The 15,278-nt window shown below is 39.9% G+C and overlaps 1 protein-coding gene across 1 annotated transcript in view; it reads right to left on the bottom strand.

Moving 5' to 3' along the window:
• Window positions 1–15,278, bottom strand: part of slc27a4 (solute carrier family 27 member 4) — a 31,807-nt gene continuing 16,529 nt past the window's right edge. Inside the window, exons 3-14 of the mRNA XM_057819449.1 lie at window positions 14,989–15,199; window positions 14,723–14,906; window positions 13,162–13,320; window positions 9,821–9,890; window positions 8,720–8,811; window positions 7,444–7,553; window positions 7,138–7,347; window positions 5,725–5,851; window positions 5,499–5,636; window positions 5,261–5,425; window positions 5,048–5,194; window positions 1–4,454 (exon numbers count right to left, since the gene is read on the bottom strand). Of these exons, the coding sequence (XP_057675432.1) occupies window positions 4,297–4,454; window positions 5,048–5,194; window positions 5,261–5,425; window positions 5,499–5,636; window positions 5,725–5,851; window positions 7,138–7,347; window positions 7,444–7,553; window positions 8,720–8,811; window positions 9,821–9,890; window positions 13,162–13,320; window positions 14,723–14,906; window positions 14,989–15,199 (1,771 nt within the window). The 3' untranslated portion in view covers window positions 1–4,296. The remainder of the gene's footprint in view (window positions 4,455–5,047; window positions 5,195–5,260; window positions 5,426–5,498; window positions 5,637–5,724; window positions 5,852–7,137; window positions 7,348–7,443; window positions 7,554–8,719; window positions 8,812–9,820; window positions 9,891–13,161; window positions 13,321–14,722; window positions 14,907–14,988; window positions 15,200–15,278) is intronic.

Genomic DNA, 15,278 nt, shown 5'->3' on the forward strand with positions numbered 1-15,278 from the left:
GAGGTCACTTCTCAAAATCAGGCCATTTAAAGTACGTGTTGCCCGAGCATCCCAACACTGCTGTTATTAATGTTCAAATGCTACTCAAAACATTGTCCATACAGTTAACAAAGCAACTGAGCATCACCATTTTACCAAAGCGTTTTGAGTGGAATTTTTCCATTTGGGAGAACATAATGTATACTTTTTTAAATCATAAAATCAGTTCACCAACCACTACTCACGTCACCGATTTGAATAGTTTTTTATTTATAATTTTTCCATTTTCAGCACAGCTTTTCTCATTTGCTTGGAACTCACAGACTTTTGATCAGTAGATAAGAGGACATCGGTGTGTCACGCTCACAGCACACCTCCCCTCTTTTCTATTCCACACACTGCTTGATCTGAGAGCTGCCACTTGTGCAGAGACACGATACTTAAAACAAATATAAGCTTTAAAACAAAGTCGTTTTTGCCTTTTTTAACATCACTTGATGTTTTCAGGGGACAGAGAAAAAAAAGTGCAATAGTCAGGTTGGGTTGGGTTGATTGGAGGAGACAACAGTGCGGTATCATTTAAAAAAGAAAAAAAAATCTTAAGAATGTATTGAATTCACTTTGAAATAATTCTGTTTTTTGTTTTACACGTTTATAACAATGTCAAAGAAACGGCGATTACAATGATTACGATCATTCCATCAGAGCGGCATTTCCTGTTAATTGTGATCATTAAATGTCATGCTGCATTTTCACAACATTAGTTTGCGTCAATTCATATTACTCCATTACAATAAAACAAAGGCGACATATCATGGAGTGAACGTATTTATAATTTGCTTGTATGCAAACAATTTGGTGTGGAGTGCCTGTCTTGTGTTCACCCATGAAGTGTACATGTAAAATTAGGCCTATCATGGCTTGTTCATGTGCCTGCCGTCGAGAGTGGGAGTGCTGAACATCTCAAGTTTTTTTGGAATTGGAAAAACTAGTTGCTCACTATGAAGACAAATACATTAAGAATCTGTTTAATTGGAACCTAAAGGTGACCCTACTGTAAATGTTCACTCTTTGGTTCATTTAAAACCAATTATTAAGACACCGAGGGAATGGATTTAAATGGTGAAAAAATATGCCCCCTTCAAACGGTTCCCCTTGTGGTCCAACGAAAAATTCCCTTTCTCTTCAGACTTCACTTGATTTGAAACAAATATGGGTCGCCGTACTCTACAGTGTGCATTTTAAGATGAGACCACTTAAAAGATGTGACTGATGTTTGCAGCAGATTGTCTTCCACTCAAGCATGAACCCGACAAAATAAATCACAACGCTTCAACGTTTCACAGAAAACATGGACAACACACAAAGATTGATGAGACAATCAAGATACACTTAACAGTTGTTCAGAAATAATTTAAGATTAAAAAAAACAAAACAAAACAGGAAACATCCATTTCAGAGTGCTGTTCCTCTGAGGCCGTTTAGTCACACGCCACCTCGGCGGTCATAGTCAACTCCCGGAAGCATCATTAACAGCCCTCCAGAGTTCCCGTGAGACAAACATTGACATACGTCAGCATCCTATTTCATTTTTTGTCGTGAGACACTCATCATTAAAGAAGTTTGCCCTTGTCCTAGGGATGCGGTCACATAAAGGTACTATGATGACTAATGCTATGTTTTCACCGGTGGGAGATGAAACTGAACAAAGACGTCTTTAAGGGTGCTTTCACAACTACCTATAGTTGCAGTCAGCTGATGGGTGTTTCCCACAGATTGCTTTCAAAACCTTTCTCTACTCTTGTAAGTAGGAAGGATGTAGATAGCAAGAAGGTTGGCTGGGCAGAGTAGTAAAGCAGCGTTTAGAAAACAGTTTTTTTTCCCCTCATTTGCCAGTTGGATCAGTGCAAGGTCGTATTCAGGTTTCATTGAGTGTAATCTCTAATTCAGCCTCATCAAACAAGAGTACCATGAAAGATGAAAATTAATTTCTAAAGTGCCAGTGTGAAAGCACCCAAAGACAATCCAAGAAATGGCTTCTGGAAAAACAAGTTGAAGTTTGGATTTAAAGGTGCTATATGAAATCTCCAAACAGAAGACGTCACACTCAGAACGAGCTGCAGATTTTTCGCAATGTGCTTGCATGCTATCCATCAGCTTTATATTCCCTTGTTGCTGTGTGACTGTTTTGTTATTCTGTCAACATGTACTAGCTAGTAAGAAAGCTCACTATGATCATCAATTAAAAAAAAAAAAATGTGGGTGTTCCCTGATGCATTTTTTGGGCAAATAACAATGAAATGGTAAAAACAGCCAGATTTGAGAGTAGAATGACATCAGTGCAGTCATTTTCATTTTTCAACATGGCCACCATTTCATAGCACCTTTAAAAACCAAACGTAAGGGCCTCACAAGATTTGAACTGAAGACAAAGGGAACAAGAAGTTCAAAAAATTAGAAAACCAACTTTGAGAACTCCACAATACTGTGTATGTATGTTACCTATGTGAGTGGTCCAGGGCCTGTGAATCACAGTAAGGCACAGTGCTCTGCTATGCTTGATGATGCTAATTCATGCCTCAATAACCTCTAGTGACAGACACCTCAAACATAAATCTTTTTTTTATTTTAAACATGGACTTTCTCAGTCTTCCCTTCTTCAACTGACCTTTTCCCGACTCTGCTGAAGGTGCTCTCTATTAACCTGTTTTCCTCGCTCTAAACACAGACACGGTCATAGACGGGTCAGTTCAAGTTGAACAAAACCGCATCGCCCTGCGTTGCCCAATTCAGTTATATACCGTACAAAGGAACGCAAAGCTCGCACTGAAAAGAACAAAATTATTTGAAAATGCTTTTCACCCTATATGCAATTGAATACACTGCAAAGACAAGATTGGTTTTGTTATTTTGCAGATATACTCTCTCTCTCTTTCTCTCTCTCTCAAAAAAAAAAAAAAAAAAAAAAAAAGCTATAGGGTTCCCATAGTTACTAAGCCACATTCTGCATGTTACAACAGTGTGGCTGCATAGTAACGAGTACTAGACTGGCCTGCCAGCAGTCCAGACCGGTTTCCAATTGAAAATGTGTAACGCAATATGAAGCGCAAACTATGACAACAGAGACTCTTGAACAAATAAAATTTGATATCAAGCAAGAAAGGGGGAAAAATCTAATACGCAACAATGAGCATCCTCAGTTTCCAAATACTGATTGTTAAATGTTAGTTCTTGATGTTGTTAAAAAGGGTTTTAATACACTGTTACGCACGCATGTGACGCTGTCCACTCTTTTTTAGAAAATGTTCCGTTTGAACATTCATATCCTAGCTTTTTCAAAATGACTCTACGCATGCATAAACTGGTATATAAAAGTGAATAATGTTATACTATTATTGGTGATACCGCCACAATTTAGCAGGAAAAGAAAAAAAGTTTTTCTGTTGTAAATAAAAAGTTGATTTTGTAATTCTGTGATTTCCTTATATGACATTTTTTTCTTTTCAGTGTTCGGGTCATTCCTTTGTAGGTAGAAAACAAACCCTGTGGAAGTACTTTCTGCCAAATAAAGCTCGAGAGATATTTTGATAAAGAAAAACATGTTTTCATGGATGTAATAAACATAAATAACTTCCACGTTTGCTTAAATATGTAAACAAACGAACTATATTTGGTGCAATGCATTTTGAAAAGAAAGCTTTGATTCACTCGGTGAGGTGTTTTACTAGTATCGCACACCAATGGACTGGACCTTCATTCAACACTTGATGTCTTTTCCACATGTTGGCTTAAGTTGAAATGCACGTGACGAGGCTGCAGAGAAAGTGCGCTAAAAAAGCTTTGCCAGTGTTGGCTAATAGTGCAGTTGGAGCCTCTTTGCCTGACAAAGTCAAAGACAACAATAAAAAGACCTCATCAGCTTCTCTGGATCGCAATCCTTCAAGTCTGTGTGGCTTTTCCGACTTCTTGCGAGGAGGCTTCCAGCAAAAACAGGCTTTCATGGTCGACTATGCGGTTCCGATGGTTGCTTTCAAGCTACCGGAGATATCTGGTTCATGGGTTTGTACCGCTGTGTGTGTGTGTGTGTGTTAATTGAGGTAGCCTGAAGGGTTGCCAGGGAGACTTCAGCGGTGATGAAGGGAGCGCTGCTGCTTGTGTTTTGTGTCGTCGCAATCCAAAAAGGGCTTTAGGGACGTGTGTGGCTATTTCGTTTCCTGCAATTTTCCATTTTGGTCACACAATATCTCGTCATTTTTCTATCCATCTGTTTGTGAGCGTGTGCACATATAAGTAGAGATGTGGAAGGAAGCTCCAATATCACAATTTATGTTTCCCTGAAAGTATGGAGCTGTACAGCTCCTCGTTGAGCTGCACGTAGCGCCCTCTGCTGGAATCCAGGAAGTACAGTTTGTCCGATACCACTCTGGGGTCAAAGCCGTCCCGTCGAAGCTCTGTCTTTTGGAACTTAAACGTTCCTGAGATGACAGAAAACAAGTGTATTTGAAATGGATTAGATTCCAAAGGAAACGTCAAGTATAGTCCAGAGGGTGATTCAAAAAAGTATACAGTTGTTTAGAAGTTTCCTCTATGCGTGTCATTTAAAATTGTTTACAGTAGCACTACAAGTTTATTAGTGCGATTGACACTTGAATTTGCAAAAAATTTTTTAATCCAGCTTGTATGGTTTCATATATTCTATCGTGAGCCTTCTAATGTTCCACAACTATATAGGGCTCGACTGTATTTTAATTTCGTCGTAGTAGACTTGAGCCTAGCCTCAAAGTGCCTGTACAACACTTTCAGAACGACGGAAATCTAAGGGAGGAAAGCTTATCAGTAATTCAGTTCAAAAAGTCTAATATGCAGATCCACAAAGCACAGGGTTAAATATTGCAAGATTTTACATTACCCAATTTTATGATCAATCTTTCAACCAACTAGTTACTCATTAGGAATGTGGATGTGAATAGGTCTACAAACAAGTATCATAATTGATGTTTTGTGTCATATTGACACTAGTTTGACATTTTTGAAATGACCTTGAGGTGCACCTAGAGAGCGTTCTCACCAGTCTTGTTGACTTCTGGAAGAAATCGGAGGAAGACCGGCCTGGCATATGGAGGAAGAGCCTTGTCCAAATCCTTGACAAATTTCTCTAGATCGGAGGAGTGATTGGGATCGGCGATGGCAGCCATGCCAGCCTTCCCTTCTGCGCCTAAATGACACCGAACCAATGTTTCCTTCTATCCTGTCCACGTGAGGCGTGTATTTAACACTTTACCGGGTACTTCCACCCCGTAGACGACGACGTCTTTCATGTCCAGCAGCCTGCTGAGGGTCCCTTCCACTTCTGTAGTTGAGACGTTCTCTCCTTTCCAGCGGAAGGTGTCTCCTGTCCTGTCCTTGAAGTACATGTGGCCGCACTCATCCATAATCAACACATCGCCTGGTGAGAGGATGGAACGTGGATTATACATTCTGTCCATATCGTGTACATTCAGTAAAACACACTTACTTACCAGACAGATAAGCAGTATCTCCCTTTTTGAAGACACTATGAGCGATCTTCTTGCTAGTTGCCGATTGGTTGACATAGCCATCAAACCTACGGAGAGGGTCATTCTGAATGATCCTGCCCACCAGTTGACCGGGCTCGCCTAAAGAAGCGGACATTTTAATATTCAGGAGCTCGTGGATTCATATCGTGAATATGGCTTCATAATGAGTAATGATGAATTGAATCACCAGGTTTACAAGGAATACAGACACCGTCCGGCCCTCGGATCAGCTCCATGGTCTCTTCATCTACCCTCACTAGTCGGATGGGGTAGATGAAGGGTAAAATCTGACTGTTGAAGCCGCACGCTCCCACCTGCCGAAAATCACAAGAAACTCATTTGGAGCAAAACAGGCGTCCCTCAAGCTAACCAATGGGGCACTGTTGTTTTCGTCAACAATAACGATAACAAAATTATTTTGTTGACGAACTATTTATCTATGACCTGAAAATGTGGCTCGGGAGACTAGACGAATGGCAGTTTTCGTCCGACGAGACAAAAAAGCGACGTACTTTCTGTCATATGTTCACAATCCATGACATTTTGTACGCAGAGTACGTCAGCTTGCATCGACGCAGTGTTTGGGTCGTGTCTGTCACTCACTCACACAAGTTAAGGATGTGTTTCGAGCCCAGCTGCGCTCCATCTTGCTTGTTTGGACACACATGGTAAAATTGCTTTTCTTATCTTGGCAAGACAAAATATGCTACATATGTTGCTTTAGCCTTTAAAGGTCTGTGCTGAGTGATCATCACACACTAAATAAAACTCGTCGTGTTAGCATAGAATTAAAAAGTTGGCATTAGCGTCAACTTTAGCATGACGGGCATCCTCTGAAACGCTCAGAAAAATGTATTTATTTATTCCTTTTTTTCTTTCCTACTGAGTGTGTATTATCATCACAAAGTTGTCCTCGTAAATGCTGCAATATGTGCTCGTCTATCTACGTTCATTCAAAATTGTTGGAAACCTCTATTTTAAGACTAACACTTTTGAATTTTACCGATGAAAACGTAACTGTCTAGCTAGATGAAATTGGATGACATTTCGTCGACTAAAATGAGACGGACAAATTCTGAAATGACTAAAATATAACTAGTATTTTTTTCTAAAAGAAATGAAAAGGGCTGCCAAAAACAACATTGCAACAGAAAGAACATTTTCATACAGAGACCCTAGTGGACAGCGAAGACAAAAACAAGTTTGTTTGCTTGCTTGCTGTAGTCTCATTCTAATCTGTGTTGTAACATGGATTCATTAGGTTAACAAAGTCATTTGATGCTGACCTCTTTCTCTGATTTCGTCCTCTTTGCAGATTCTCTAACAGCAATGTGTCATGAAATCCTTTAATTAGGTAACCTGATTAAATTAATACCTAACCTGAGTGTTACTACTCCAATCAAAACTCATTGCAGCACTAGTGCAAACAACTGCTTTTTGAGTTTGAGACAGCTGTCCGAGTGAAAAGCATCCTTTTTTACATTGTAAGTTACTTTTCCAAGAGGAGTTCTTTTGTTCTGTCAACTCAGGCGCGGCCAAGCTCAGGCAAAGTCTACAAAAATCGTCACTCCCACACACCTCAGTACACCGCCATGCCTACCTTGTTGTCAAAGTTTCCTAAACTGCAGTTGCACTCCGTTGCTCCATAGAATTCTGCTATTTGTGGAATGTTGTAGCGCGTCATGAACTCCTTCCAGATGGACTGACGCAGACCGTTACCTAGCGCCATGCGCACACAATGTTGTTTTTCCATATCCTTAACTGGTTGGTTGAGCAGATAGCGGCAAATTTCACCTATATATTGCACAATCTGATGGATAAGGACAAAGAAATATAACCACTGTAAGCTTCAAAAAAGAAAATACACATTAAGAAAAGGGAAACAATGACTTGTTAGTTTTCTTACAGTGCAATTGTACTTGGCGCAGTCATCCCAGAAACGGGAGGCAGAGAACTTCTTTCTGATGACAACAGTCATGCCATGGATTATACACTGGCCCACACCCACAATGTTACCTGTCAACAAATTTGGGAAATTGATTTTGATGGCATTTGAGATGAAATACATAAGAAACGAAAATCAAGCATAGTATCGCTGGTGTATGGTTAATGCTGTGACAGGATATATATATAAAAAAAAAAAAAGAAACAATGTTGGATGACACCATTCACCCAAAAGTCTTGGGACAATTTTAATTAAACAGAGGTTGAGTAAACCAACTTCGTTTTCCATGTATAATCATTCACGTTATCTTTAAAAAAAAAAAACTAGAATGAATGTACCCTTGTCTACAAGGCATGCTTAGTTGTGTTTAGTGTGGGACCCAAAAGTCAAGTGCCTTTTTGTATGTCATCTCATCTCATATATAGTAATACTATTTATTTCTAAATCGATTATTTATGACCCCCCCCCCCCCCCCCCCACACACACACACACTATTAACTGCTTTTAATGTTTCGTACATTAGTTCCAAAAGTGTTCAAAAATCCTCTCAGGCTAAAACAAATGACTATTTCAGTATCAAGTTAACAGTTCAAAACAGTAAATAAAATACTCAAGACCCCATTCTGTATCAGCAGCTTTCAACTACATTCAATTAATTTAATGTTGTGGATCAACCGTTAAAGTTGTTGCTCCCGTTATTCCATAATCTCCCTTCTGTCTACATTTGACATGTAAAAGTTTTAAAACTGTTTTAAAGATAGATTCAAGTCCAGATTTTGCTGATTTAGGAGTATTTTAGATAGAAACTTAATTAGGTTCGCTACAACAGCCTTTGAGGGAAGACTACTGCTTTAAGATGGTGGCTGTTTACTAACGCCAGCAAGTCTCTCATTTCGCATCCAGTTCTTTATACATGGGATATCTACCGTAGCATTACCTGTACGTAGTTTGTAGCGGCTGTCGGCAGCAGTCAGGTATTATTGTTTTTTCATCTAGCGGCATGAGTTGAGCCAGAGCTGTGAGTTGAGTATTGTAATGGGTAATGACAAGCATGATATTTCCTCTCGGTGTGTTCCTCATTGCATCCTGAAGACCGCGCTGACTGTGTTTTTTTTCCGCTTTACTTGACATATTTCAATAATGGGAATTTGGATGTTTGTGAATCGTTCTCGACTCTTCCACGGCCGAATCGCGAATAATCTAAGAATCGGAAATTTCGCACACCTCTACTATTTACCTGCGGAGTGGTAGAGTGGGAGGCAGTCATACAAGACGTCATCTGATGTCATCCTGAAACCATAATAGACCAGAGCGGCCATGCGGTAGTACCTATAATCAGAGGAAAAGAAGAGTTACAGTAGTATGTTTGGTGTGCCATTCTTTCTACTCGGCACAAGAAGCAATTGGTCTGGAGCAGAGATGGACCGATATGGGTTTTTCAGGACCGATAACGATTATTACTAGTGAGAAGGGCCAATAACTCGGACTCATTACAAAACTTCAAATCACTCCTAAAAACCCACCTGTTCAAACTAGCTTTTCCCACCTCTTAATTCTGTTTATGTGTTATGTTATGTAAAGCGTCTTTGAGTGTCCAAAAAAGCGCAATACAAGTTTGATGTATTATGATTTATTATTAATAACGGATTTTTGGAGCCGATAATCATTTGCAGTAAAAGTGAAAAAAAAAAAAGAAGAAGAATGCAAACACTGAACTTTACTGAAATGCCTAAAGCATGTTTATTGAATCACACAAATAGAGAATAATACCTCCCTGAATTTCCTAGACTCGGAAACATCTCTTATAAAGTTGAATAAAAGGTTCAATAAATTGGTCTCTGAAATGTTTCCACAGAAAATACGATGAAACAAAAATACAGAGAGTTCTCAGGCTCAGCAGCACCCCTTGTATAAACACGTAGATAATTGCTCCCTGAATTTTTTAAAAATAACATTTCAATATAAACCGAAATCATTTCACTTGGTTTTAATTTCAAACACAAGCAAAAAGTGCAAGATCTCTCAGCATTTTCTCTGGTAAATGCAAATAAAAACTTGCTTCCAGAGATTATATCAAGTAATAGGATACAAACTTCAATAAAATTTGCACAGAAATGTGTCAAATCCATCAGTAGTTACCATTTAACCAATCAGAGGACGGGGTGAATACTAGTGCAGCAGACAGCAGGCATCTGAGCCGAAATAAAAGTTTTAAATTGTCCCCCCCCCATATCGGCAGGTCGGATTAAAAAACAAAAACATCAAATTTCCAAATATGGGCCCAGCCAATATTCGACCTATCTCTAGTATGGAGCGTCTCGGCAAGATGGCTTCCTACCTGCTGTGCACAACAATTGCCGCTTTAGGCATCCCGGTGGTTCCTGACGTGTAGATGTAAAAGAGGCGATCTGGAAAACATAATGGTAACTACATTCATATGATTGTTTCTGTGTTTTTAAAAAAAAAAAATTATAGTGACATTACATGGCATTTCCATGATGGTCTTGCCCTTGCAGGTGTGAACGGGTGAGGGAATATCATCAACACGCACTACATAAATGACTGCACCTGAAAGCACCAAGCTGCCCCATTTGAACTCTCGAGACCTTCTAGGTCCTTGTAATTGCAGTCTTTCAGGAAGGCCAACATTAACCTAATCCTCAGAAGTACCCGGCAGACGATACGGTTTTTGTCACTGCTGAGGAAGCAAGGAAGGACTGCCTGTATACAGCAGTCATTGTCCATAACAGACTGGTTTGGTGCATGCCTTCTTCACACCTCGTCCTTCTCCGGGCTAGGAGAACTAATATAAGGGAAGACAAATTCTCCTGGACCTTCCACATGCTGACCAACACCATTGCCAGCTCCTTGCCTCTGGGAGGCGCTATCTATGCACAAGAAAACCAGCAGGCATTACAAAAGCTTCTTTCCTCTGGCATTAACTTGACTAATAAGTCCTTGCCAATCTTTTGCCAATTTTACACAACTTTGTTTTGACAGGACTACCTGGTTCACTTCTGTAGCCACACGACTACAACACTACACACAGTCCTGCAAAAACTATAATTGTTTTTGTGGCACAATATACAACTGGTCACTTTTTACTGTGTTGCGACTGCAATCAATTGAAGGATGGTTGATGAATCACAACTACTGCACTACTTTTCACTTAGAATTTTTTTTTTAACTACTGCATCATTTTACCAATTGTCGTATAATAATTACAGTACCACACAACTGGTTGCAATACTGTATATTGTTGAACGACGCACTAAATCACTTCAGCAACTGTTATTGTTCCCTAGTAATTCACTAGCGGTATTCTTATTGCCTGGTACACCAGACTCACCGCTTTTCCAGCTACAGAGTCTGGCGACCGTTCGGCGGACCCTATTCCCAGGGCGGAGCAAGCCACAGCAAACAGACAGCAAAGTGGACCAATCAGCGACGGCCGGACGTGCCGTTGATAAAGCGACAAGAAACTCTAGCGCGAGGGAATAAACATACTGTAGGAGGAGAGCGGAGAACGAAGAAGTTTATCCAACATGGCTAGCGCGAAATAGACTGTTGGTTTTAGCGACTCGATGTGTTTTTGGTCATTTGAAACGGAATTTATCGCTGTTTGGAACATATTCTCGGCTCTCTCGTCGGCCATCTTTGTTGTTGCGGAGACAACTTCCCACGCGCAAGAGTGATGTGACACGCAAACAAACGAATCTGATTCCACGGAAGATTTCGTTCTGGCTCGAGAGGCCAATAAGGAGATGGGTCCCAGACACTTCTCACAGTGTTTGGAAAAATAGAGGGAGAATAGTCTGACGGTGCCAGGCAAGTATTCTTGCGTTGCTAAATGTCTCTCTGTTCTTGTGTCCCACATGTATTTTTTGTTACATTGGCTTGTTTGTATTGATAGTCGAGTAGCTTCAGCTAATTGAGAAAAATACCTTGTGTCATAGACTTCATAATGGTATTGACAGGTCAATTCGGCCAGCCACTGGGCAACGCCTTCAAGCAGGGGGCCCATCCCATAATCCGCTTCAGTTATTCGCAGTCGGTCTGCGTTCTAATGCCGGATTTAGGATAAAAGTACGAAAGCTGTACCGCATACAAACAGGAAGGATTGTCTCAGGACTGATTCGTTAGAGGATTCAAGGTAATTATTATATTTTTCGTACCATGCATGCATTTTAAAACGTTGTGAAAAAAATCCATGGGAGAAATAAAATTAGCCGCGACGGCATTGGCATCGTAGTTTGCAATATTTACGGGAAAAAAATGCTAACTGCCAGTTTTATTTGCTTTTAACCAAGAATTGAGACTGTTTCACGTCCGTATCTATAAAGAATTCAGGGATTTAAGCATTTATTCACAAGAATTTCAACGTAATAAGCTCTTTGTTGTGGTAAGGCGGCACCACAGTGACTTACCGGAGCAGCACATCGACATATTTACGTAAAACAAATGCTCAATGTCCGTTTTTTTGGGGGGCTTTTAACTAAGAATCGAAACTGTTTTATGTCCATATCTATAAAGAATTCAGGGATTTAAGCATTTTCAATGGAAAAAGCCATTGTAGCAGCCCCTTTATCACAACAAAGAGCTAAGAAACTAGCATCATTCCTCGACATAATTACGTAAAAGAAATGCTAACTGCACGTTTTTTTGGGTGCTTTTAACCAAGAATCGAGACTGTTTTACGTCCATATCTATAAAGAATTCAGGGATTGAAGCATTTATTCACAAGAAATTTCAACGTAAAAAGCTCTTTGTCTGTGTTTCCACTCGGTCAGCTTTGACGGCGATACAACCCCTATTAATCGGCCCCGTACCCCGTCAATACCATTATGAAGTCCATGCTTATGTGTTGTGCACTTGGCCAATAAAGATGATTGTAATCTGACAGGATGATCTTTATTTACCAAGTATGAACATGGATGAAGTTCACTTGTTTTATTACCAATGCAATGCAATTGCACTGTTGTCATCCATGATTACAGGTTACACAACCAGATAATGGTAGTAAATAGATGGTTTTTTAAAAAACAATTTAGTGTGGATGTAGCTGTTCTGTGACTGAAAGAATGTCTTTAATATGAAAATATATAAGTTAGTCCCAATGAAAGGAAATAGAGTATAGGTTTTTGTCAGTATAGTTTTCTGCCATGGATGACAGATCTATGTTATGTTTCTTATTAATGTGACTGTTTCCGTTTTTCCAACTGTTAAATGTGATATCTAGGATAGTTTTTTTTTTTTTTTTTTTACTGTACTTGAAAATTCCCTGTGTCCAAGTGCCATTTTGCTGACTTTCACTCCATATAGGGTTTTTACCAGAGGCTTCATTGAGCTTTTGCAATGTCACAAGATTTATTCCTATCCAGTTTTGCATGAATTTTTCACCAAGATCTTGCATTTGTGATAGTAGTAGTCTTCTCCAGCACATCCCAAACATTCTCAATGGGGTTAGAGATTGGACTCTGGGGCAATGGAAAACGTTCATGTGGCCAGAGTGATGGGTGCATCAGGGTAAGAAAAGAGGCAGATGAAGTGTTGCCTCGTGCCTACTGTACAAGCCTGTGGAAGGAGTGTGATGATCTGGGCTAGCTGAAGTTATGGGGGAGCGAGCCGTTTATTTTTATACGCTTGGAATTTTCAGCTCCTACGTAAAGATGTCCCTACCTGTGAAGCAGCGTTGCGGTCGACTGGGCATGTGCAAAGGAGCAGCGGCCAGCAGAGGCTCGAGGCACTCGGTACCCTGCGGTACCCGTTTGGGGTCCCAGTCCCCGGAACAAAACATCTGTACCGTCTTTCCCATTGAAATGTGAACCTCAGACACAGCTGAAGAAACAAGGCACAATTACATTCTAGAAATCCATCATGTATTCAAATATAAAGATCAGATGTAAACATTGAAGTTTAGCCAATTATTTACTTCTAAATTTCAAAACAACATGGCTACCCACAATTGGCGAGAGTGTTCCCTGCTAGTAGTTGGGGGGAAAAATGCATACAGTCAATTAAGAAAAACTAGTTGAGGATTCAATGCAAAGCAGCAAGCTTAAATCTCTCTTCAAGGAGGCTGAGATCAGCACCTTTTTTTTTATATTTTAGGCAGGGAGCCAAAAAGCACACAGGGCATTGAAATACAAATTTATGAGCACTCTACAATGCTGGGGTGCAGTTTTCCAACTCTGATGCAGCCTTAATATTTAAAAGCAAAAATACTGCTAGTAATGCGATATTACTATTATTAGCTCTTAATTACTTCACATAACAAATTATAAACCTTGTCTAAACAGTCACTAAACAATTACCATATAACAATTAGCAATAGTGCAGTACGTATAAGTTTTATACTATTTAGTATCAAAAAAAAAAAAAGAAAAATGTGTGAATGCTAACAAGAGTGCCACTACAGCTTAGCATAGCACAGGTTCCTACTGAAACAGGACTTCAAAGGGATTAAGCATTTGATATTACAAGTGCATATTTGAAAGAAACACAAAATCGATCAATCAATAGCTTATTTTCCCCGATGTCAATGAAAAAAACTTCTCATTCATCTTTTTAAATCATGGGATCCGCGAAAACAATGTTTTCAATTGTACGTTACTTCATGACATAAGCACTCGCCTAGCTGCAATGTCTACTCTTCATTGGCTCAGCAGCAAAGGAAAATGTGTTGAACACTGGCTCATTTGGTTCAGACAGAATTACCAAGACTCATATTTCTGTTTTAAATATGTAATTAAAAAAAAAAAAAAGTTGGAAGAAACAGAATGGGGAAAAAAAAAAAGATCATTCAGCTGAATTGCCCTTCAAATCAGTGCGCCCCCATTCCCAATCTTTTAATGGATGACTAATTCGATCTTTTAACGCGGAGCGTTGCTTGATGTAACATTCCTCCCCTTCATCACTTCTTACTTTCATCTAATCTACAAGTCATTTGAAAGCGCCACTGGTTTCTACTGAAAAGAGGCCGCCAAAACCTCCAAACCCATATGAGCTCAATACATTTTTTGTGCTCCACATCTGTCAGCGCGCTAAGCACCGTTTGCCAAAACAGTGCATACTGTAAAGGCTCTCCTTAACAAGTGTACATACGTAGATGTTTCTCTTTCTTTTGATATGATTGATTATCAAATTAGAAAAGACAATCTGGCTGAACACTAAATTTGGAGCTTTTTCTCTTTTTTTTTCTCTCAATTCCATGTCATGAACTAAAAGAGTTATTCCTTACCATCAGTCAACTCAGATCCAAACACCACAGCTTTGGCATTGGAAATGGTCACGCAGTGCACCAAGGCCTCAAGTCTCAAATTGAAGTTGATCAGAGCAGCCTCCACTCCAATTTTAGCCATGCCAAGCCAGAGACCCACATATTGCGACCTGTTCTCCATGAAAATGGCAACTACATCACCCTCCTGAGGATGAAAACGCACAAAGCACAGGCGGGGAAATGAAATCAAACTACTTGTCGATTGGACGGGCAGACGTTTGACTTACTTTAAAGCCACGCTGAAGCAGCAGATTGCCCACTTTGTTTGAGTACTCGTCTAATTGTCGGAAGGTCCACTTCTCACCAGTGCCTTCAAAGATCAATGCCGTTTTGTCCGCGTGACGACGCACCGTCTCGGCAAAGATGGCAGGAATAGTGTTCTTCTCCCGCAGGTGGCGTTTGACGTTCATCTTGACCCGCAGCAGCACCGCGGCCGCGCTAAAAACAACAGGAAGAATTTAGCGCTATGCGTTTACTTAAAAAAAAAATTATATAGTATTTTAAAAACAACACCGAC

This window comes from Corythoichthys intestinalis, chromosome 17 (assembly GCF_030265065.1).
Source record: "Corythoichthys intestinalis isolate RoL2023-P3 chromosome 17, ASM3026506v1, whole genome shotgun sequence".
Lineage (NCBI taxonomy): Eukaryota > Metazoa > Chordata > Actinopteri > Syngnathiformes > Syngnathidae > Corythoichthys > Corythoichthys intestinalis.